The sequence below is a fragment of the Pristis pectinata genome, chromosome 25 (genome assembly GCF_009764475.1).
Source record: "Pristis pectinata isolate sPriPec2 chromosome 25, sPriPec2.1.pri, whole genome shotgun sequence".
NCBI classification, from domain to species: Eukaryota; Metazoa; Chordata; class Chondrichthyes; order Rhinopristiformes; family Pristidae; genus Pristis; species Pristis pectinata.
Genome location: NC_067429.1, coordinates 13027725 through 13053151, shown reverse-complemented (window position 1 = coordinate 13053151; position 25427 = coordinate 13027725). Strand labels below are relative to the sequence as shown.

Genomic DNA, 25427 nt, shown 5'->3' with positions numbered 1-25427 from the left:
TGCGTCACTTCCGCCCTGCGGGAGCGGTGGGGGGGGGGCCAGAGGAGAGTCCGGAGGCGGAAACCGAGCCGGGAGTCTGTTGTTCTGGCGCTGCCGCGGGGGACGGGGGAAGGGTGATGGGCTGAGCGGTCGGCAGCAGGGATTGGATAGGTGTGTGTGTGCGCTTCTGGTCGTCGGTTTCCCTGGGAGGGGCAGGGAGGGGGGTGTTGGAGGGGCTGGGATGGGGTTTGATGGGGCAGGGAGGGGACGTTGGAGGGGCTGGGATGGGGACGTTGGAGGGGCTGGGATGGGGACGTTGGAGGGGCTGGGATGGGGACGTTGGAGGGGCTGGGATGGGGACGTTGGAGGGGCTGGGATGGGGACGTTGGAGGGGCTGGGATGGGGGTGTTGGAGGGGCTGGGAGGGGGTGTTGGAGGGGCTGGGAGGGGGTGTTGGAGGGGCTGGGATGGGGGTGTTGGAGGGGCTGGGATGGGGGTGTTGGAGGGGCTGGGAGGGGGTGTTGGAGGGGCTGGGAGGGGGTGTTGGAGGGGCTGGGAGGGGGTGTTGGGGGGTGTTGGAGGGGCTGGGATGGGGGTGTTGGAGGGGCTGGGAGGGGGTGTTGGAGGGGCTGGGAGGGGGTGTTGGAGGGGCTGGGATGGGGGTGTTGGAGGGGCTGGGATGGGGGTGTTGGAGGGGCTGGGAGGGGGTGTTGGAGGGGCTGGGATGGGGGTGTTGGAGGGGCTGGGATGGGGGTGTTGGAGGGGCTGGGAGGGGGGTGTTGGAGGGGCTGGGAGGGGGGTGTTGGAGGGGCTGGGATGGGGGTGTTGGAGGGGCTGGGATGGGGGTGTTGGAGGGGCTGGGATGGGGGTGTTGGAGGGGCTGGGAGGGGGTGACTGTGATTCATGGCTTTTTGGGTGGGGGGGGGTTGAAGTGCTCTGTTCTTCCATGTTCCTTTAATTTGTCTGTGTATTTGTTATAATTAGCTCAGGAAAGCGGTGCTTTATGACTGTGGTTCAAAATGGAAGTTGTGCAGTAATATTTGAAAGACTATTGACCTGAAACATTGACTATTTATTTCTCCACTGCTGGCTGATCTGAGTCCTTTGGTATTTTCTGTGTTTTTTAATTTCCTGTACCTACAGTTTTTACCTCTGTTCATAATTGTAACGGTTCTCTTTGTTTTCTGCTTCATGTTCGGTCATTATGTAAGGATCTGGAGGAAGCAGGTAGTTTTAGCATCGTGTCCTCTGTGATGAATGGGTGGAATGAGAAGGTAATGGTTTAATTGTGAAGGAAAATTGCCAGCTCTGAAATTGTCAGTATTTTTGGTGGGATCTTTCATTAGACAAGAGGATTGTTTACATGGACTTCAGTCCTTTGGCGAGGTCCCTCAGGCAAGTCTGGTACAAAAAGTTAGAGCCATGAGATAAAAAGAATGTTAATAAATTGATTAAATTTGGCTTGGTAATGGGAGGCAGAGGATTATGGTGAAGAGTTGCTTTTGTGATTGCAAGTCTGACCAGCGCTGTATCTCGGGTATCAGTGCTAGAACCCTTGCTGTTTGTATGTTAACAACTTAGCTGTGACTGTAGGAGGTGTGATTAGTAAGTTTGCAGATGACAGAGATTTGGTGTTGTTATAGTGAGGAGGGTAGTCTAGGGTTCCAACATGATATCGATCATCTGACAAATTGGGCAGAGCAATGACAAATGGAGTTTAATCCTGACAAGTGTAAAGTGATGCCTTATGGAGGGCAAATGAATGATGGGGCCCTGGGGGGTATTGAGGAACAAGGATCCCTGAAGGTGGCGGCACAGGTAGATCGGCTGGTGAAGAAGGCAAATGCAATACTTGCCTTCATTAACTGGGGTTTAGAACATGAGAGCAGGGGGGTAATGCTGCAACTTTATAGAACATTAGTTGGGCCACAGCTGAGATACTGTGTGCAGTTTTTTTTCACCACTATAATAGGGATGTGATTGCACTGGGTAGGGTGCAGAGAAGATGCACCAGGATGTTGCTTGGGATGGAACATTTAATTTATGAAGAGACTGGATAGGTTGGGTTTGTTTTCCTAGGAGCAGAAGAGGCTGAATGGGGACCAGATAGAATTTTATAAAGTTATGAAAGGCATTAATAGGAATGTAGGAAACCTTTTCCCATGGCAGACATGTTAAAGACCAGAAGGCATAGCTTTTAAAGTGAAGAGGTTTAGTGGAGTTCTGGGGAAGAACATTTTTATCCAAGAGGGCTGTTGAAGTCTGGGTTGCAGTGCTTGAGATGGTGGCAGAAGGAGGTATTCTCAGATATAGGAAGCATCTGGAGGAGCTCTTGAATCGCTAAAGGCACAGGAGCCTATGGATCAAGTGCTGGTAAATGGGATTTGAGTAGATAGGTCCTTGATAGTTGGCATAGATGTGGTGAGCTGAAGAGCCTGTTTCTGTGATGCATGACTCCATTACTCAAGCAACTGCATAAGGAGCCAAATAGACTGCTTCTGTTTCTCATGTTAGTCTGTCAAATGTGACGAGTTAGCTTAACACTGGTTACATGTTGACACAATTATACATTTCCACTATTTTTCATTTTTGCTTTTCTATAAGGAGATTGAAGAGTATAGAATGGTATGGTATAGTGTCAGAGAAAATTTACACCAGTAAGCCTGACACCACTTTTCCCATTTTGTCCATGCTGGTTGAGGGAGAGCTGCCCAAAACATTATCCCACCTTCTTGCACTTGTTCTCCCACCCTGCATGTCACGGCTTTTCAAGTGCATGTCCAAGTACTTTCTAAATGTGATGAGGTTTTCTGCCTCTGTCATCCTTTCAGAAACTGAGTTCCAGACTTCTCCCATCTTCTGGGTGAAAATCATTTTCTTTGCCTCCTGCTAATCTCACAATTGCTATAAATCTATGCTCTCTAGTCTTTAATGCTTTGCTAAGTGGAAATGTCCTTTTAATTTACTTTATCTAGACCCCTCAAAATGTTATACACCTCCATTAAATCTTCCTTCAGTCTTCTCTGTTCCAAAGAAGACAACCTCAACATATACAATCATCTCTTGTTGCTAAAATTCTGGCAATATCCTCAAATCTCTGAATCGCATATTTCCTGTAATGTAGTGACCAGAACGAGACGTGATTCTATTAGCTGTGGTCTAACTAATGTTGTATAGTTCTAATGTTATCTTCCTTTTATGCCTTGTTTAAAAAGCAAACATCTCTAAGCCTTTTTATATAGCTTATCAACTTGGTCTGCTACCTATAAAGATCAAAGGACAGACATTCCAAAGTTCCTCTTGTTCCTCCACATCATTCAGTATCCTATTTATTATCTTGCCTTGTTACGCATCTCCTAAATTCATAACCTCATACTTCTGTTTTGAATTCCATTTGCCACTTTTCTGCCCCACTGACCAGACTATTTATAACTTCGTCATCTAAAGCTTTACTGCTTAGTATCAAGCATGCAGCCAATTTTTGTAACATCTGCAAACTACTTCATCATCCCTCAACTTTTCAGTCTAAGTAATTAATATATATTGCAAAGAGGAAGGGACTGAATCCCGTGAAACCCCACTGGTAGTGTTCTACAGTAACAAAAATGTCTGTCTACCCTAATGCTTTTCTTCCTGCACCGATCCATTGCTGGATCCAATTTGCCACTCTCCCTCTGGATCACATTGGCATTTTTGACCAGCCTCCCATGTGGGATTTAATCAAAAATACTGTTTAAAAAAAATCGTGAAGACTACATTAAAGGCACTGTCCTCATCGACCCTTGGTATCTTCTGAAAAAAATTAAATCAAGTTAGTGCAATGTAATCTTCCTTTAATTACTCTACAGTTACTGACCCTGATTAATTTGTGCTTTGCTAACCGAGGCTTTGTACTGCCCCTCAGAATTGATTTCAATAATTTGGCTACCAATGAAGTTAAACTAACTGGCTTGTAATTACTTAGTTTGATCCTTCCTCGTTTTTTTAAACAATAGTACAACATTTGCACTCTAATTCTTGCACTGTTTGGGAAGTATTGGAAAATGATGGTCAGATCCTCTGTAATATCCTCTCTAGCTGCTTTTAATGGGCTGCAATATATTTCACCCATTATGTGCTTCATAGCTATTTCTTCCCATTATTCACATGGAATCATCGAAAACTTAATGACCTGGTGGCGGGGGGGGGGGGTGGATGGTGTCCCAGTTCCCTTAGGATTTTGACCCTGCTTTGCTTTACAGTTTAGCCCACTTCTGTTTGCTTTCCTCCCAGCTGTCTGAGCTGTTCGTATACTCTGTATGACTCAAATGACCTTTTTATCTCGCCATGGCTCTTATTGTCTCACCTTGAATCAATTCATTCATTTAACTATCTACCTTTAATTTAAGCTCTTTGACTTTATATAGTGCACCCAACATAAAGAATGCTATCAGAATAACTTACAAATTTATTCTATGGTAATGATTCTCTAGTTTTGAACATAATATTAATTTTATATTATTTTTAAACATTGCATCTGTAATCTCTTGGTTCTGAAGAAGGGTTAACGTACCCCCTTCTTCCCCCTCCCTCCCTCATCCACAGGTATTAGGTTGACATCTTGATCGCTTCTAGTACTTTCCAAATATATACCTTTCACATTTTCCTTCTGCTTTATGAATAAATTCTGTTGCATGTTTTTTTTAAATTAGGAAAGGATTTATTTTGAATTTTTTAACCAATTTATTTGGTCAGTGAGAATCCATGACCTGTGGAAGGGATGGGGGGTGTATTAGATCAAATAATATTGTCTTTTGCATAACAAACAGTCTGCTGGAGGAACTCAGCAGGTCGAGCAGCATCTGTGGGAGGAAAGGAATTGTTGATATTTCAGGTTGAAATCCTGCATCAGGACCTTTAATTCCTTTCCTCCCACAGATGCTGCTGAGTTTGTTTCTCCAGATTCCAGCATCTGCCATCTCTGGTGTCTCCATTGTCTTATTGCATATTTTCCCATCTTGTAGAAATGGAAGGGTCAAAGACTTCGGGTTCTACCATGCAAGTGAGCTTTGTGTGCCAGCGTTGCAGTCAACCTCTCAAGCTGGATACATCGTTCAATGTCTTGGATAAAGTCACAATTCAGGAGCTCACAGGTATGAGGTTTCAATAAATGTAATATTTTTGTTTTTGTCATTTGTGGCTGTATTAGTAGTACACCCTTCTCTTCAGTCAAATGGTGCAGGTTGGAGTCCAGCAAAGCGAGGGCACAAGAATCCAGGTAGTAGTGAGCAAGTGCTGAACTGTTCGAGACGCAGTTTTTGGATGAGTTAGTAAGTGAGGTCCTCATCTCCTCTCATAGGTGGATGGAACAGACCCCGAGGGACAGTAAGTTGTTAAGTGTTTGGAGTTTTCCCCAGTGTCCTACCCAATATCAATCTCTTGATCAACTTCAAACTATTTTTTTCCTGTCGTTATTACATTTTTTTTTGTTTTGGATCTTGCTGTGTGCAGATTGTCTGTTCTGTTTCTTAAACCAGTGACTACATCTCAAGAAATACTTATTTAGCTATCAAGAGTTTTGGGCGGTCAAGAAAGGTACTACATAATTTCAAAGACTAATTCATTGTTGACTTCAATTTAAAATAATTTAGTTTTTTGTTCTAAGTGTTAACCTAGAACTAATAATATGATACTGTGTGAATATGGTAATAATGTACCGGGTATATTTTTTAATAACTTCCTCTTATAGCCAAACATGCGTTGGACTAAATGTTGTCTGTGTAAACTTGGCCAAACTTAATACACAGCACCGTGGTTAGAAACAATGTACCCTGTTATTTATATGCTAATATGCTTCTCAAAGCAACATAAAGTTGTAGGATTTGATCAGTTTTCAGCTTTTGTGTTGGTGATGGTTTTAGTCTTGTGGCGATGCCCATGCTCACTCCTGGTCTTTATGTTTATGCCACTGAGGCAGGAATGAATCTTGAGCAGAATTGAACTGAAGTGTTGAGGGCTCCTGGTCTGCTCTGGACTGGTGGTTGAGACTTTACTGTTCTTTACTGTTATGGCAGGTGTGAAAATTGCTGTGTCAGGACACGAGTATAGTTGGGAAGGAGTGTAAGCCTTGGAGCAGAGATCAAAGAATTGCTAGCTGAAGGTATAAAAGCCTGGGTGGCAAAAATGAAGTAAACCTTTGGATGAAAGAATGTTGGGGGAAACGCAGAGAGGAGAGAATGTGGGGGGGGGGGGGGGGGGGCACAGGTGAGAAAGGGAGCTGCTAATCCGTAAGTTTATCCTATTCAACTCATCTCATTGTAGAAAGGTATTTCTCAGCCCCAAAGTCAGAAGTTTTACTTAAAACACTAAATAATGTTACCCATGTAGTAGGAACAGTAGATTTATAAAGTGTTTTGAACACAGAAAAATGCTCCTAGGGTCTTCACAGAAGTACAAGGAAAAGTGAGCCGTAGAGAGATTAATTACAGCTGGATAACACTGAGGCAAAGAGGGAGATGGTTGGACTAAAAAATCTGAGAGTCAAGGCAGTTGTGGGCATAAACAAAATAGTGCCAATGCTGTAAGTGCTCAGCAGCTGAGGCGGCATTTGGAGAGAGTTGATCACAAAAGGGAAAAGTCTGAGAGCAAGGTTTCTTGCACAGGTAAACCTGGGGGAGGCAGGTTATCTGTTATAGTGGGAGAAGGGAGAGACTCAATGACAAAAAGCAGTGATGGAGCTAGATGAGAGGGGTTGGTAAATCTAATAGTGAATAACACAAAGTAGACATGTAGATGGGAGAAGATGAATAAAATCTAGGACAAAAATAGAATGCTGGAAACATTCAATACAATGTCTGGAATTGTTGATTATCTGAAATTGTTTAATTCGGTGCTGGGTCCAAGAGTGGTAATGGGCTGCCATGTGCCCAGTGGTTGATGACAATGGTAGATAAAGTGAGATGACAGAGACACAAGCAACTGATGAAGGGTCCTTGACTTGAAATATTAACTGTTTCTGTTTCCACAGATGCTGCCTGACCTGCTGAGTATTTCTGTCATTTCTGTTTTTATTTCAAATTTCAAGCATCTGCAGTTTTTTTATTTTCACAATTGACTGGCATTGGGGTAGATTCTATTTGGAGTGGCATGTGGTTGTGGAGGAGCAGCAGGTTACAAAGGTCAGGTTCTAGTTAACATTGTGGCTTATTGATGTTTATAGCACATTGAAGTCAAAATCAATACTTATAAATGTTAAAAGATCAGCAAGAAGAAATTAAGTTGAATCTTTTTTTCAGCTCCTTTAGTTACAGTTACTCCTGTGAAACCAGAAGAAGGCAGGGTGGAAGATGGCAGCTTCCCAGAGGTAAGAATTTAATTAAATATCCATTAATTTCATTGAACACCAATCGTGCTTCCGGGGCACCTGACCACTGTTTAATTGTTAACTCTATCCTGGATTGTTGTTTGTGCTTGGTACAGTATTGTGGTCTGGTGTAATCCAGGAGGTGGTAGTGTTTATTGATCCTATTATTTGAAATGGGCAATGGGGACATTACATTGGTTTGATTCAGTTCTGCAGCTTTATGGTATAAACAAATATAATGGTGGATTGAGTGTGGTAGGGTGGGTGGTGAGGATGGAATCTTCTTGTGGACACTGGGCATCATTGAGCATATGTACCTGGTATTGCTGTCTTTGGCATATGCCTACATGCAAAAAACATATGGGCATTGTTTCAAACAAATCTATTTGAAAAAAAAAACTGAGTTATGAGTCTTTAGAACTCTCTCTTCCTCAAAGGTTAATAGAAGCAGTATCTTTGAACATCTTTAAGGCAGACACACTTGATAAGCAAGGGGGTGAAAGGTTGTGGTGGGTAGATGGAAATGTGAAGCTCAGGTTGCAGGCAGATCTTATTAGGTAGCAGAATAGGCCTGAGGGGCTGAGTGGCCTACTCCAGATCTTGTATGTTCATTTTTTTAAAAAACTATTCTTAAAAAAAACAGCACATATATAAAAGTGATTGATTGTTTAAATTAAATCAAATGGGTAGGAAATTAACTTGCCATTCTTTGTTTAGCCTTACTAATTTCAATGGGCCTGCTGGAATTGTGCCAGGCCTGTCTTCGAATGGGCTCAATGGGCAGATTTCAGTCAATAAGTTTGATTTGCTCCATTTAACTTGGAGTCCATCAGAGCAATACAAGTATTTTCATGTTAGCATTTAGCTGAATGTAAGGCTGGACTTTAGCCTGAGGTTGGGTGTCCTTGGAATCAACCCAGTTGAGTGCGTAAAAGCCAACAAGTCTTAATGGAGCTGCTGGCTTTTATAATCCGGACCAATGTCAGCATCACACTTTCTGAAGAGGCACAGTATTCGTTTTCCATTTAGAGAGTTGGTCTCAAGTTACAGAATAGCTGGAAAAATACAAAACAAGCTCGGTTTAAGAGGAAGTTTTTGCTGCTTTTCCAAATAAAAACAGCAGATGAGCAAGTGTTATGTTGTCAGAGATGTTATTTAAGGTGGGAGTTCATTGTCCAGATCCCTTGAGAAAGGTTAAGTATTACTCTCTGCACTATATTTCACCCACTACTTTTATCACTAGGACAGGTTAATAAATCATTCATCCATTTGTGTTTAGTAGAATCTTGGTATAAATTTGTTCACCTACATGGCCATACCTGCCTTTCAAAGTAGCTCATTTTGTTAAGTTTTGTTATGTTTGACATTGGTGTTTAGGAGAGATGCAAAAACAATTCTTCTTTCCCATCCACCACTATCCTGGATACTAGTTCACTACCAGTGCAGGGATGTGATTTTATAATGGTAATTCTATTAATTTTATTTCAGAAGACTTGTAAGTTGATATTCATTTTCATCTGTTTTTACTGAAAACGTTTTATTTTTCAGGAAACTTGTACAGAAGACAAGCCAGACGGTGTATCCAGAAAATACATCCCTCCAGCTCGGTAAAGACAAACAATTTCATCTTTCTTTAATTTAGCAAAATTTTGTTTTTGGCTATATAAAGGGCCATTCATTTATCAATCAACAGCTTCAGTGCTGATGAACTAAATTTTGTTCCATGTGTTGGGCGATTGATTTTGGAGAAACTCCTCTTGTTGCTAGGTAACTATTGGATAGAAACTCTTCTCTGCTTTTCTGTCAAGAATGGCAAATTGGAGAGCAGATCCCTTGGCTTGTTTTGTAATACTTTTTCATAGTGTTATAAAGGCATTTGGCTTCCTGCTTTTAATGCCCAAATAATGGTGATATGAGGAAGGAAAATAAATTGAACAGATTAGTGTGGAGCATTACTCTGCATTTACTTCTCAGATTTTTCTTGGCATTTGCTGTGGGTAGTTCTTTTTTTCAGAATAGGCTGATATATTTTAACTAATTCTTTTGCATGTTATATTGCTGAACCGTGTAAAGCAGGAAGGTGTCCTAGGTTTGACACCAATGCTGATGTTGAGTGAGATACCAGCTGAGGTGTTGTTTGACATACAAAAAGGGATACTCATCCAATGGCCACTGATGAAAATGACAATGTATTTAAGCAAGGGCTGAAGATCTGATGTATTTTACTGTGATACCAATTACTATTGACGAGCCAGTTAATCATTTTAAACCACCAATAGGTTTGTAGTGCACCTTGCAGTTCCTTGCATCTCGATGTGTTTCACATTCAGAAAAGTATTGGCATGCAAAAGTTTGGGCACCCCGGTCAAAATTTCTGTTACTGTGAATAGCTAAGCGAGTAAAAGATGACCTGATTTCCAAAAGGCATAAAGTTAAAGATGACACATTTCTTTAATATTTTAAGCAAGGTTACTTTTTGATTTCCATCTTTTACAGTTTCAAAATAACAAAAAAGGAAAAGGGCCTGAAGCAAAAGTTTGGGCACCCTGCATGGTCAGTACTTAGTAACACCCCCTTTGGCAAGTATCACAGCTTGTAAACACTTTCTGTAGCCAGCTAAGAGTCTTTCAATTCTTGTTTGGGGGATTTTTGCCCATTCTTCCTTGCAAAAGGCTTCTAGTTCTGTGAGATTCTTGGGCCGTCTTGCATGCACTGCTCTTTTGAGGTCTATCCACAGATTTTCTATTATGTTTAGGTCGGGGGGACTGTGAGGGCCATGGCAAAACCTTCAGCTTGTGCCTCTTGAGGTAGACCATTGTGGATTTTGAGGTGTGTTTAGGATCGTTATCCTGTTGTAGAAGCCATCCTCTTTTCATCTTCAGCTTTTTTTATAGATGGTGTGATGTTTGCTTCCAGAATTTGCTGGTATTTAATTGAATTCATTCTTCCCTCTACCAGTGAAATGTTCCCCGTGCCACTGGCTGCAACACAAGCCCAAAGCATGATCGATCCACCCCCGTGGTTAACAGTTGGAAAGGTGTTCTTTTCATGAAATTCTGCACCCTTTTTTCTCCAAACATACCTTTGCTCATTGCGGCCAAAAAGTTCTATTTTAACTTCATCGGTCCACAGGACTTGTTTCCAAAGTGCATCAGGCTTGTTTAGATGTTCCTTTGCAAACTTCTGACGCTGAATTTTGTGGTGAGGATGCAGGAAAGGTTTTCTTCTGATGACTCTTCCATGAAGGTCATATTTGTGCAGGTGTTGCTGCACAGTAGAACAGTGCACCACCACTCCAGATTCTGCTAAACCTTCCTGAAGGTCTTTTGCAGTCAAATGGGGGTTTTGATTTGCCTTTCTAACAATGTTACGAGCAGTTCTCTCGGAAAGTTTTCTTGGTTGTCCAGACCTCAACTTGACCTCCACCGTTCCTGTTAACTGCCATTTCTTAATTACATTAGGAACTGAGGAAACGGCTACCTGAAAATGCTTTGCTATCTTTTTATAGCCTTTTCCTGCTTTGTGGGCATCATTTATTTTAGTTTTCAGAGTGCTAGGCAGCTGCTTAGAGGAGCCCATGCTGCTGATTGTTGGGACAAGGTTTGAGGAGTCAGGGTATTTATAAAGCTTTGAAATTTGCATCAGCTGGCCTTTCCTAACAATGACTGTGAACAAGCCATAGCCCTAACAAGCTGATGAGGGTCTGAGACCTTGGTAAAAGTTATCTGAGAGCTCAAATCTCTTGGGGTGCCCAAACTTTTGCATGGTGCTCCTTTCCTTTTTTCACTCTAAAATTGTACAAAACAAAAATAATACACTAATCTTGCTTAAAATGTTGAAAAGAACTTTTCATTTTTAACTTTATGACTTTTGGAGATCAGTTCATCTTCTACTCACTTAACTATTCACAGTAACAGAAATTTTGACCAGGGGTGCCCAAACTTTTGCATGCCACTGTATATATAAAAAAAATGGAATTTTATCCCACCCTGAAAATGATTACTTCTCCCTTCCAATGATTGCCTGTAATGAGGGGGAGTCTGTTTAATGTAAGCATCAGTAGATTTTATTATAACAGTTTGCAGTGAATTAGTGAAATTATTCAGACAAGTGAAAATTAAAATTTCCATCTATAAACAAGCTACTAAAAAACTTGGTTCTTTCTTAATCTGGTTCATTTAGTAAAATATTTCACAGGTTCTCTATGTTATAAGTGAAAATAATACAAAGTGAAATGTTAGAGAAATTGTACATCTATTTAACTTAAAGAAAAGTTTCCTCAGCTCACTCGCATGCATTAGGAATTTGTTAATAGGATCATAATCTTTTGTAGGATGTTGTCCACAGAAAGTGCCAATAGTTTTACACTAATTGGAGAAGCTTCTGATGGTGGGACAATGGAAAACCTAAGTCGAAGGCTCAAGGTAGGTTTGTCTTTAACGTTTACTTGTAATGAAAACCAGTATTTTAAACTTACAAACAAAAATACCAAAGTGAGATAATGTGCATTTTGATAAAACAGATTAGCAAATCTCCTATGAAATTGCTCGTAGATGAAAAAGTGTAACAAGGAGTAATGCTGACGGGAAGTGAACATTATATTCAAGACTTTCAATAAGTCATGGATATTTTTTTTAAAAGGGCTGAATTTATTAAAACTAAGTTAAAAGATGGTATTCAGGTAAGATCCTCTGTATTGTTTTATTTATTTAAATGAGGGGAGATTGGGTCAATTAGTCCCACCTTCATTGCAGTTTAGAAGAATGAAAGGGATCTAGATAGACTAGATGGAGAGAGATTTTCTCAGTAGCTGGGAACTGCAGAACCAGGGGTACAGGATGTGCTGTTTGGGACTGGAATCTGTAGAAACTTCTTCACACAGAGGGTGGTGAACCTCTGGAATTACCTACATCAGAAGGAAGTGAGGGCCAAGTAATCAAGAAGAAGATAGGTTTATCTATTAATATTAAAGAGACCAAGAGATATGGGCTGAAAGTGTGAATAGGATACTGAAGTGGGTGACCAGCCATGATGATATTGAATAATGAAGGAAGCCTGAGGACTGAATGGCTTACTCTTATTTCCTATGTTAAGTAGCTGTTTTGTATTTATAAAAACCTTGTTTAATGTTGAATTATAGTCTATGATCCAGGAGGAAATGTATTTATTCTTCAGGCTGATTTTTGCAGGCCTTCCTCAAGGGTGGCATGTGGTCTGCAGATGATTGTGCTGTGTGGTCCTCATGAGGACACCCTGTGACCTTGACTTCTTTATTAGGGGACTCTGGAGCAGCAGTTCTCAACCTGTTTATTCTTAATCTTATTAAAAGTTCATGAATTCCATGGTGACCCCTTCACCCTGGTACTGAATTCTGAAATGAGGTGGTGCGGTAGAGGGGAAGAATATTGCTGATGTGGAGGACATCAGCAATATACCGGATAGTCAGGGGTCTCAAGGAATGGAACTGAGTTCAGTTAAAATTATTAGAGAGAAGGTGCTAGGAAAGCTAAATGGACTAAAGACAGATAAGTCTCCAGGACCGGATGAGGTGCATCCCCGGGTTCTGAAGGAGGTGGCTTTAGAGATTGCGGAAGCACTGGTGATAATTTTCCAGGAATCGATAGACTCTGGCATGGTTCTGGAGGGTCGCAAATGTAGTTCCGCTGTATAAGAAAGGTGGGAGGCAGCATAAAGGAAATTACAGACCTATTATTTTGACATCAGTGGTGGGAAAGTTATTAGAATTGATCCTCAAGGATGAGGTTATGGAATACCTAGAGGTGCAAGGCAGGATAGGTCCAAGCCAGCATGTTTTTGTGAAGGGAAGATCCTGCCTGACCAACCTGTTGGAGTTTCTCGAGGAAATCTCAGGTAGGGTGGATAAGGGAGAAGCTGTAGATGTTGTGTATTTAGACTTTCAAAAGGCCTTCGACAAGGTGCCGCACAAGAGGCTGATTAATAAGATGGGGGGTCATGGAGTTACAGGTGGGATATTGGAATGGGTGGAGCATTGGCTGGTAGGCAGAAAGCAAAGGATGGGACTAAAAGGATCCTGTTCTAGTTGGCTACCGGTTACTAGTGGTGTTCCGCAGGGGTTGGTGTTGGGGCAGCTTCTTTTTACTTTGTACATTAACGATTTGGATGATGGAGTAAATGGTTTTGTGGCTAAGTTTGCAGACAACACCAAGATAGGTGGAGGAGTAGGGAGCATTGAGGAGACAGGAAGGTTGCAGAGAGACCTAGATAGTTTAGGAGAATGGGCAAGGAAATGGCGGATGAGATTCAATGTTGAGAAATGTGCCGTTGTACACTTTGGAAACAGAAATAAACGGGCAGATTATTATCTAGAAGGGGAGAAAATTCAAAGTACAGAAGTACAAAGGGACTTGGGCGTACTCGTGCAGGATACCCTAAAGGTTAACCACCAGGTCGGATCGGCAGTAAGGAAAGTGAATGCTATGTTGGCATTCTTTTCGAGAGGTACAGTGTATAAAAGTAGGGAGGTGTTGATGAGGCTCTACAGGGCACTAGTGAGGCCTCATTTGGAATACTGTGTGCAGTTTTGGGCCCCATATCTTAGGAAGGATGTGCTGATGTTGGAGAGGTTTCAGAGGAGATTTACGAGGATTGATTCCCAGAATGAAAGGTCTTACATATAACGAGCGTTTGTCGGCTCTTGGACTGTACTCACTGGAGTACAGAAGAATGAGAGGGGACCTCATAGAAACATTTAGAATGTTGAAAGGACTGTACAGAGTAGATGTGGCTAAGCTGTTTCCCTTCGTGGGTGAGTCCAGGACCAGAGGGCACAATCTTAGAATTAGAGGGTACAGGTTTAAAGCAGAGTTGAGGAGAAATTTCTTTAGCCAGAGGGTAGTGAATTTATGGAATTCTTTGCCACGTACAACAGTGGAGGCCCAATCATTGGAGGCGTTTAAGAGGGAGATAGATAGTTATCTAATTAGTCAAGGTATCAAGGGATATGGGGATAAGGCCAGAAATTGGGGCTAGAAATGAATAGTTTTTTTTCCTTCTCATGGACATTCCCCAATTTCTCATTTCTTTTTTCTTTTTCTTTTTCCCTTTCTTTGGAGCAGACTCGATGGGCCGAATGGCCTACTTCTGCTCCCTTGTCTTGTGATCTTGTGACAATAGTTGGAATATATAAGGGATATGGCTCTGAATGGAGAAGATAGTAAATTAAGTTGGTAAATTGGTTTATTCTTGTCACATGTACTGAGGTGCAGTGAAAAACTTTGTTTTGCATGCCATCCATACAGATCATTTCATCACATCAATATATTGAAGTAGTACAAGGGAAAACAATAACAGAATACACAATGAAGTATTATAGTTACAGAAAAAGTGCAGTGCAGGTAGACAATAAGGCACAAGGCCATAACGAGGTAGATTGTGAGGTCAAGAGTCCATCGTATCGTACTAAGGGAACCATTCAATAGTCTTGTAACAGCAGAGTAGAAGCTGTGCTTGAGCTTGGTGGTAATTGCTTTCAGGCTTTTGTATTTTCTGCCTGATGGGTTGGGGGAGAAGAGAGAATGTCTGGGGTGGGTGGGGTCTTTGATTATGCTGGCTGCTTTACTGAGGCAGTGAGAACTATAGACAGAGTCCGTGGAGGGGAGGCTGGTTTCCGTGATGTGCTGAGCTGTGTCCACAACACTCTGCAGCTTCTTGTGGTCCTGGACAGAGCAGTTCCCATACCAAGATGTGATGCATCCAGATAGGATGCTTTTTATGGTGCATCCATAAAAATTGGTGAGGGTCAAAGGGGAAATGCTAAATTTCTTTAGCTTCCTGAGGAAGTAGCGATGCTAGCGAGCCGCCTTGGCTGTGGCGTCTGTGGTTAGGCCAGGACAGGCTATTGGTGATATTCAGTCCTAGGAATGTGAAGCTCTCAACCTCAGCATCATTGATGTAAACAGGAGTATGTACACCCTTCTGCTTCCCGAAGTCACTGACCGGCTCTTTTGTTTTGCTGACATTGAGGGAAAAGATGTTGTCATGACACCATGCCACTAGACTCTTTATCTCCAACTTATTATTTGAGATACGGCCCACTACGGTGGTGTCACCTGCAAACTTGTAGATGGAGTTAGAGCAGAATCTGGCCATGCAGTCATGAGATGCAGCCACCTGGTGGACATTGGGGGTGCACAGTAGCACAGGAGTCCCGAAGAAGGGTCCTGACCTGAAACATTGACATCTGCTTTTCTTCACGGAAGCTGCCTGGCCTGCTGAGTTCCTCCAGCATCTCGTTGTTTTTTTCATCTAGATTCCAGCATCTGCAGTCCTTTGTTTCTCTTGGTTTAATGGTGCAAGGCCCCACTGGAGATTCATGGCATGGATTCGTTAACCAGGACACTTCAATGATCTAAATTTTATTTTTCTTGGCCTGGACAGGTGGAGTGCTCGGTTCATTTCTGCCATGATGGCATAATATCAGGGTGTAATAGTATCAATTCTTTTCCTATTCTGGAAAATAAGTGTGACAGAGGAAATATGTGGCATACGCAAGATTTATGTTACTGAATTCTGTCCTTGTTTTTAAATAGGTGACTAGTGATCTGTTTGACATAATGTCTGGTCAGACAGATGTGGACCACCCTCTTTGTGAAGAATGTACAGACACATTGCTGGATCAATTAGACCAGCAGCTGAATGTTACAGAAAACGAATGCCAGAATTACAAGTAGGTCATTAATGTTAGTTTACTGTATTCTAAAGTCATGCATTGTTTATCATCCAGATCAAGTTCAGCTGGAGAATGAAAAAATCCTTATTCAGCTTATTAACCTTATTAACCAAGACCGCAAAGTTATACTGTTCTATTGCTGTTAACCAGGCCTAAGTGTGTAGTCAGTTCTGCTTTAGATCGTCGGCTTCTGCTTTGAGCTTAAACTCTCAATGTAAGGATTGAATCCGAATCCTATGAATCCAGAGACAAGCGAGGAGAGAAGCAGGCAGACTCTTCCCGAAGCAAAATGGTGCACACGGAATCAACTTGAATCAGTAAACTGAAGGATTTAACTTATATCTGCCCAGTCACTCTAGGGGATAGATTGATTTCAATTTTGATTTTTTGAAACTAATATCTCTTAAGAATATCTTGCACTAAAATTATAGTGTGCAACGGCAGTACCACTCGTCTTCCTATTTATTTGCTGCTGTTTACGAGGCCAGCGTTTATTGCCCATTCCTGACTGCCCTTCAGAAGGAGGCAGTGGGCTGCCTGTTGTGACATTGCAGTTCGTACAGTGAGGCTGCTTTTATTTCTGATTTCCAGTATCAGTTTGTATAGCAGACTCAAAAGACTGAATGGCCTAGACCACTTCTTTGCTCTAGAACACTTCCACTCTCCAACTGTAATGGAAGCATATCATCCCGAACTCCAAGGGATTTCCTAAGAGAAAGATTGTGCTACCATGTTTTTTAATGTTTTATAGAGTAACATCTTGAAAATTATGTTGGTTTTGTTGAACCTACAGTATTTTTGTTGAATGTAATGCACTTAACTAAAAAGAGTGATTCAAGTGTTCTTGGTGCAGGAACTGTTTAGAGATCCTTGAACGAATGAGTCAGGAAGATGAAGAGCAGCTTCTGGAAGAGCTAAAAATGCTGAACTCCGAAGAGGACCATCTGATCCAGGAACTTGGAAATGTAGAAGAGAAACGGAAGAAGGTAGCAGATGATTTGGCAAAGGTCAGAGCAGAGACTGACAGACTCAATCAAGAAGAAGCCCAGTGAGTAAACAACTGTTAATGTAATCCTTTCTAACTAGTAATCCATAATATTTATTTACTGCCTAATAAAAGTATACATGAAACTCTCCTTTCTGGCCTGGGTTTTTGAATCCCATACCTAATGCTAAAGAGGAAAAAAAAGGCAAAACCTTACATTAAGTAGCATGGTTAAACAATGACCTCCCCTCCCTTCCCCACAACCTCTAGTCAAAAATTGCTAAATAAATTGATGTTGATTTAAATGAATGACATCCTTCTCATTAATAAGAAAGTAGAGAGAAAGATCTGGTATGTAATTATACGAGATGGAACTAAAAATTGATTCTGTCAAGAAAGCCCTAAGAAAATTGAATGTTATTTTTGTCACATTGTGTTACATAAATTCTGAAGCAATTCAGAATTTTCTCACTATTCTCCTTTTCCTGTTGCTAGAAATTTACCATCAGCATTGCAGAGCAAAATCACTAGTTATAAATTAAAAACACAGGTCCTCCCCTCCTTACAAATGCCCGACTTGCTTGGAGCCTGTACATAAGACCGAGTGTTTGGGAGACCAGTGGTGTGGATTTGCCAGTTGCTGCAGGGCTGCAGGCATCTTCTGAACCTGGGAACTTGGTTCGCGGCTTTACTTCCAACTTGCAAACTGTTTTGGGATATGAACCTGAAGACCCACACTCAATGATTTAGGAACAGCTTCTTTCCCTCTGCTATCAGATTTCTGAATGGTCCATGAACACTTTTTTTTACACTATTTACTTTGTAATTTATAGTGATTTTATGTCTTTGCACTACTGCTGCCACAAAACAACAAATTTCACGACACGTCAGTGATAATAAACCTAATTCTGATTTTGTATGATTCATAGGAATGGAACCTTGCCATAAATTGGGAACTGTATGAGAATTAGGAAGAGTGGGCCATGCTGCCCCTTGAGCTTACTCCAGCATTTGAAAGATCTTTTGCCTCTGTTCTACTTTCCTGACTGACATCCATTGGTTCCTATTGTTTCTAAAAAAATACATAGTGGTATAAACATGCACGTGTTGTTGGCACCCTTCGATAAACTATAAAAGACTTTTAAAGTTTGTTACACAAAGTTTTCTGTTGTTTTCAGGTAATTCCTATAACTTGTGTAAACAAAAGCCACTGCTGACTGTGACCATTCTAAGATTAACAGAGTGTTGTGTTTATGTAAAAGGTACCAGAGAGAGTATTCTGAATTTAAAAGACAGCAATTGGAGCTTGACGATGAGTTAAAGAGTGTTGACAATCAAATGCGATATGCTCAGATTCAGCTTGACAAGCTCAAGAAAACCAACGTTTTCAATGCTACATTCCATATATGGTAAGAACCAGAAACCCTATATCTGTATTAAACTGATAGTTTTTATTGCTGCTGTTGACATCGGTGGATTTTTGTGTTAATGGACATGTTAAGCTTATGTTCTCCTCTATTTAATGATGTACATTTGTGATGCAGATGAGTCTATATTGACAGACTGGTATCATCACTAGTAAATTGACAATTGTAAATTTATTCTCATTGTCTCAGTTCTGGATTCTTTCATACCTGTTGCTTTGTATTCACTCAAAAGTCATGCAGAAACTGTTCAACATAGGGCTGATGCTTTTGATATGTAGACAACATGCTTTACGTTCTTTCTTAATTAGTGAGGATGGGTTTGGAATTAAGGAAAGTGAGTTTTGATTTTCCTGCTATACAATAGTGTTTACAAATATAAAACAGTTAACAATTTGTACTGGCCTAACCTCACTGTTCTTCAGACCACTACTCAATAAACAAAGCAGCATACAGTAAAATGTTTAATATCACTTTCTGATGTATGCAATGGGTTATGACTAGCTTATCATTTGGGGTATTTTTTGGCACAATGCTGAATATGAGATGTGGGATTTACAGCAGCTACCGAATTCGTAGCGATACAATGATGTGACCTCCAGATTCTGGGCTTTGTTCTGGGATTATCACAGAAAACCTGCAAGAATATCTTGTTTTTTTTTCTACAGGGATTGTTAGTGTTGGAATGTCCAAGCAGTAGAGCAAAGATATTCAACTGTGGCTCCTAGTCTCTGCCATTTGACTCTCAAAGTCCTGGCAATATGAATCTGTTTGCATTTAAATTTACTGCTTTTTTTTTCTTGGTTTAAGAGAATAATAAAATTTCTGTGATGACTGCATCCATTGCTATGTACATTAAATACAGGTTTTCAAGTCAAAAAGAAAAGCAAAACAACACCATGAATTTCCTAATTAAATAATCCAGTATCATGGTCTTTATATCGTTTATTTTAGTTGAAGTAATAATCATGTAATTAGAAATTGGACAGATGCCTGCTGTTATATGATATTTGTATGACTATTTACTTCAAAGAATGCAAAAAATAACTAAAGATGTGGCATTATGCATATAATTAAAATGTTAATTATAATGTCCCTTCCAATATCACATGAAACTCCTTGTAAATTTCTTCCAGCCCATCAAATTACTCCTCTCCTCCAAACCAGGTTAATTGTGATTCCCTGTATGTAAAGCTACAGGGAATATGTCACATTTTAAGTCATTATAGCTAATTTTGTGTGCAAGTTTCATGTGATATTGGAAGGGATATTGTAAATAACATCTTAATTGTATGCATAATATCACATCTTTACAGTTATTTTTATGTACAGAAGCCAGTGCTTTCAAATATTTTCTTGACCTTCACTAACATAAGTTATAACAAACCAGATTAAAAACTATTAGTCACACCTGAATCATGTATTATTTGTGCATTTTTACTTTGATGTAATTTTTCATTACTGAGCAATTTGAATTGCAGGCACAGTGGACAGTTTGGCACTATCAACAACTTCAGACTAGGGCGTCTACCAAGTGTTCCTGTTGAGTGGAATGAGATTAATGCAGCTTGGGGACAGACTGTGCTACTTCTGCATTCACTGGCTAACAAGATGGAACTTCGATTTCAAAGGTGCATTTTGAAACTACATTTGGCGTGTGAAACATGTAGTTATGAATCTCTAAGTGAACATGTTTAAGTACCCTAACTGATAAGTATCTTAAAAGTTAGGTGAATAATTCATTTTGGAAGAAATTAAGGACAAAATTGATCTGAGTTTTAATAATTTGAAGTAGGAGGAAAGAAATTTGGGAACATGGAATATTTCCCTCAGCATACATTTAACAAGATTTATCATCTCTCACCTCATTTGTACCATTTTTGCTTAAAGAATACTTCCAAGTAATTTGGAAACTAAGGGGCTATTGAATACAAGACTGGTAAGTTAACAGTAATGCAGTTAGCATTTATCTGAGATTATGTTATTAATTCTGCTCTTCCACTATGCTTAGGTCTACATTCACAAGTTTGATTGAGATACACCCAAGTCAAAGTTTCTGCATGTACTTGAGATGTATTTGAGCTGAGGAAACATTCGTGTGAAGTGTTGACACCCTGGCAACAGGGGAGTTGTACCACTGTGATGGACAAACTAGGGGCAATGTATAGCAGGTGTACAGCCTGCATGAACAAAAAGGGGATAGCCAATGCCTATGCCAACATTTTTACCTGATAGAACATGTACAGGGCAGTTCTTGGTGAAGACATTCCCTCTTCTAGTTCATCCCCCACTATGCACTGGGACGTAATTGGCAGCCCCTGCACTGAATGTGACTGGCAAAAAACAATTGGCAGAGATGGTGTTTCCTGGATTTATAAGCCTTTAGTGAGTACCCAGCTACATATATGAGCACTGAGTACCCTAAATATCGTTCAGCCTACGACCAACCCAATGAGGAGTGTGGGCTTGGCAAATAAAAGGCCCAAGCTAGGAATATAGTCGATGAAGAGTCATGCTTTTTAAAGTTGAAGCAGTACTTGGGTCACTGGCTTTGCAGATTTTATTTCCTGTTTATTTATTCCAACAGGACGTGCTGTAGGCCATCCCATCTGAGGCACTCTGGAAGATTGTCTGATGAAGCATTAAGCTTTATGTCTTGAAAAGAGGCAATGAAAAACAATGTAGCCATTGTTGCAAATATTCTTGAGCATTTCTGCCTTGCTGTGAGCTGATTGTTGAAAAAAAATTAATTTAGAGATGTGAGGAAATAAAAGATACAGGGGCCTCCTCATTCAAAATTTGACATTGAGCCAGGAAAGATATTGGGGCATGAACAAAAAATCTATATGAATTTAAAGGCCTTGGTGTAGGGAAGGAAGGAATTCTGGAGCTTGGGATTGAGACAGTTAAAATTATGGCAAAGTGGATAAGGAATGGATGAATGCAAGAGAGGGCAGATTGGAATTCATAAAGTTATAAGAGAGAACCCTGAAGGGATTTAAACTCGTGAAAGAAAGTTATAAAATCTAGGTGTTGAACTAGGAGTAGTAGGTCACTGACCTTGGGAGTAAATGGGACTTGATGTGAGCTGTGATTATGGATAAGTAGAGTCTTGGATAAGTTTATAGAATGTTGAAGATGCGAGAACAAGGAGAAGACAGGAATAATTGTTCACTTGGGGTAAGATAGAACTTCAAAGTTTCAAGCAGTCTGGTTTACCCTGAAATAGTGGATAGAGAGAGAGAGAGAATTGATAAGAAAAGGCATTTCTGGCATGACAGAAGACTGTTATAATAAAACCCCATGAGGAAATGAGCTGATCCAGGTTGGATGTCAGACAGTGCAACTAGTGGAGGAATTGAGTGATGGTGAAGTTGAAATGGATGATATCAGTGTAGTTGTAGAGTCTGAAGTTGGATTTTCAGATACTGTTGAAAGACACAAAATGTAGATGAGAAATAAGCGCATGTGACGGATCAATTTTTGGCAGCTTCATAATTAACAAAGTGGGAACAGGAGAGAAATTGCATAGGTTTCTCCAGTTGTGAATCAAAAGGTAAGTTTGGAACGAGGTGAGCGTAGCCCACTTGTCTGGGCAGCAAGTTTGCTGAAGGCAGGTATTGTGCCCTTGGTAGTAAATTAGCCAGTGGTGGAAACTGATCTGACATGTCGAGAAGTGTCCCTCGAAGAGAGAAGCAAGACCATGTTAGTGGCACTTTTTGATGTCGAGAGATTATTCTGCTAAGACTTCCTCTGCAGTCAGTAGCAATTTACTATAAAATTGCATGAAACTTGTCTGAAAATGCAATTTCTTTAATAAATGCACAAATCTTTTATTTATGAGGCATCTCTATTTGTAGGTATCGCCTTGTTCCTTACGGCAATCATTCATACCTGGAATCACTTACAGACAGAACCAAGGTCTGTACCTCGGGAATAAAATAATCTTTCAATTGTTCAGTTAATTTAAAAAAAATGCTTTGAACATGTTCTCATTTCCTGCTAATAAATTTGGAATTAAACGTTGTAATTTGAAAATGGAATGATGTGCTTAAAGTGAACTAGTTTTCAAAAAGTTATATGTTTTGAAGAGGGGAAATAAAACAGTAGCATTAGAAACCTGGGCAAAATAGTAGGTTAGATACTTTCTCTTGACAAGAAAGTCAAAATCCACTGCCAAGATATTACTCCATGACTATAAATTAAATGAATTTGGGAAAATCTCAAACCACACCCGTTGGGCCAATGTCCACAGCACCTGTCATCTAATTCCCATTAGAATGATTTTGTATGCATGCCTTCTGAGCTTGCAATTAAGCTGTGTGTGTGTGGCAGAGAGTGGGAGTGTTTTAATGTGCAGTTCAATGTCATGGGACATTAAATATTAGCAATGGAAACGTTCCCATTAGTTTTTTTTTCCATGACATCATCACTTTTGTTCTTTGCAAATGCATATATTGTACTTGGCTTTTCTCACTGAAAAGAGTATTACAGGCATTGGTTCATGTTGGTACCATTTCCTGTTAGGTAAATGACGGTTAATCTTCAAAAATATTTTGATGGTAAGGAAGTGCAGGGTTCATACATGGGTCCAGTGGAATGATGGATGCAAGTTTGCTTTTTCTTATCCCACTGTCTTCCCAGTCTAGCAGTGTCATTTGGGGAGGAACTGAAGAGAGGTCACATATGGGCTGTCCCCAGGTAACAAAAGGGTTACATTTTCAGATGTCCATAAGTCAATTTTGTCAGAAAATACACGAAAATCACTTGATATAATAACAATATCTCCGTAGTACTGTAATGATTGGCATCAAAAGCACACAAGACTGATATGAAGGAATAATTACTAGAAGTGGAGCAAGGAGAATAATTCTGCCCTTCGTAGGAATGAACATGCATACATACTTTGAACTTTTGAATTTACTAACGTTATAGGAACTTGCTGGTATGTACGGGGAGTTCATAACCCAGGGATGGCCTATACTTCCTTGTGGAAAGTGAAAGTCTTAGCCTCTTCTGCATTTTCCACATTCTTGGTAGATATTAATTCCAGGAATGGGAGAACTGAGGGTGTCTATCATTAAATATAGAAGAAATTGAGCAAAGTACTGTGTGGGGGGGAAGGGGGTGGTATCTGTGTTTTTCAGTTTTGTACTTGATATTTAATTTTCTGTTTTAGGAGCTGCCCTTGTATTGTTCTGGGGGATTGCGATTCTTCTGGGATAATAAATTCGATCATGCTATGGTAGCTTTTCTGGACTGCGTACAACAATTTAAGGAAGAGGTAGAAAGAGGTGACACTGGCTTCTGTTTACCATACAGGTATTTAGATTGGTTAGCTGGTCAAATCTAATCCAAGTCAAAAATCATGCAAGACTTCCATTCAAATGAGTTTATCAGCATTCATCGCTTGAGTTTACCTACTTAGAAAGCAAAATAGAAACCAGTGTTCAATAGAAGTGAGTGTATCTATTCAGGGTGACAGCATCCAGAACAGAAGCAGAAACATGAAGCCCCCTGTTGCATAATCAGTCAGTCATTCTCTATTTGGAAGAGAATGGAATTTAATGCACTGCAGCACAATCCATTTCCAAAAAAACTTCCAACCCCAAGGAAACAAAAATACTAACTACTGATTCCAAGCAAATTCCTTGCAAGAGATCTTTTGTTTTCCATTACTATTGATTTTGTAATCCTCCTTGTGATACTTCATTGAGTTATGAAAATAGTATTTTTTTCATTTGTATTGTAGCACTAATGGCTAAGAACCAGCATGCTGCTATTTCTACAGAATATGAAGAATCAAAACCATAACTTAATTGTTTGCAGTATTTATCAACTTTGCACATGTTTAAATATATAAACTGCATGCTTACTACTATACAGAATTGATACTTGAGTATACAAAATCAAATCAAATAAGCATGATAAAAACCTTAGTTAAAAATACTTAATAGGTTTTGTATAAATATATAGACCCAGTTTTACAGGTACAGCTAATTACCAATATATTAGCCACCAAGAGTTTTGTCGTCTTTATTCCCATAAGGAGGAAAAGTAATGCATTTTCAGAACTTTTATACAATGATTAATTCAGCATACCTGACAAAGTAATAACTGAAAATGAGCCAAGTCCAGTGAAGAAATGTCAGCTGGTTGAATAATGACAGGTAATTAGTTAACTTTGCTTTCAGTAACTTTGTTACTTTTCCAATATAGGATGGATGTGGAAAAAGGAAAGATTGAAGATACGGGAGGAAGTGGAGGATCTTATTCTATTAAAACTCAGTTCAACTCTGAAGAACAGTGGACTAAAGCACTGAAATTTATGCTTACCAATTTGAAATGGGGACTGGCTTGGGTGTCTTCTCAGTTCTACAATAGATGATTACACACTATATTTCCTTACTGAATCTACACTGATTTTGCTGTACATCGTTTCTTAACTTAGCCTGTTATTGCCTGTAGAAAGTTCTATGCTTTCCTGGAGGAATCATCCACATCATCAATTGTGGGAAGAATTGGAGAACTGGCTGGCACAGTGGATTTATCTTTCATCTCTGGACACTGTTCCAAATCAGATGGTTGAAGCTGTTGGCTATTTGTGTGAAATGGGTTTAGGTACTTTTAGTCCAGTTCCTAAATAAGCATGAGGCTGCATCCCAAAGCTGTCCCCAGTTCTTTCATTGCTGGCCACAGGGTGACTGGTGTGAGACATAAGAAGGAATATCACCTGCTGCAGTAGGGGTTTCTGTTCTGATACAGACATACCATAAGAGAAGATGCCTCTTCTCTGCACCCTTCCTGAGATTACGTCATGCTGAGACTGAGTGCCCGAAATAAAAGATCTATTCCTCAGCATTAAGATCTCTCTTTTACCTTAAGCACAGAAACAGGGAGGGTCAAAATAACTTGCAATTTTTTTAGTGAGATGTACAGCTAGACCTTTAGGGCATTGTATACTGAATTAATATGTGCTGCACTAATG

At 40.1% G+C, this 25427-nt stretch overlaps 1 protein-coding gene across 2 annotated transcripts; it reads left to right on the top strand.

Moving 5' to 3' along the window:
• Positions 1–43: 43 nt before the first annotated feature.
• Positions 44–25427, top strand: becn1 (beclin 1, autophagy related). 2 transcript variants are annotated; one of them, XM_052038568.1, is made up of 12 exons: positions 44–150; positions 4982–5110; positions 7253–7320; positions 8869–8927; positions 11654–11744; positions 15891–16027; positions 16884–17078; positions 18278–18424; positions 19921–20070; positions 22300–22360; positions 23619–23761; positions 24659–25427. In XM_052038568.1, the coding sequence occupies exons 2-12, from the start codon at positions 4984–4986 to the stop codon at positions 24825–24827; spliced, it is 1347 nt and encodes a 448-aa protein (XP_051894528.1). In that variant the 5' UTR covers positions 44–150; positions 4982–4983; the 3' UTR covers positions 24828–25427. The 2 variants fall into 2 exon arrangements, with proteins under 2 accessions (XP_051894528.1, XP_051894529.1); XM_052038569.1 differs by lacking the exon at positions 23619–23761 and having other exon boundaries at positions 24659–24819.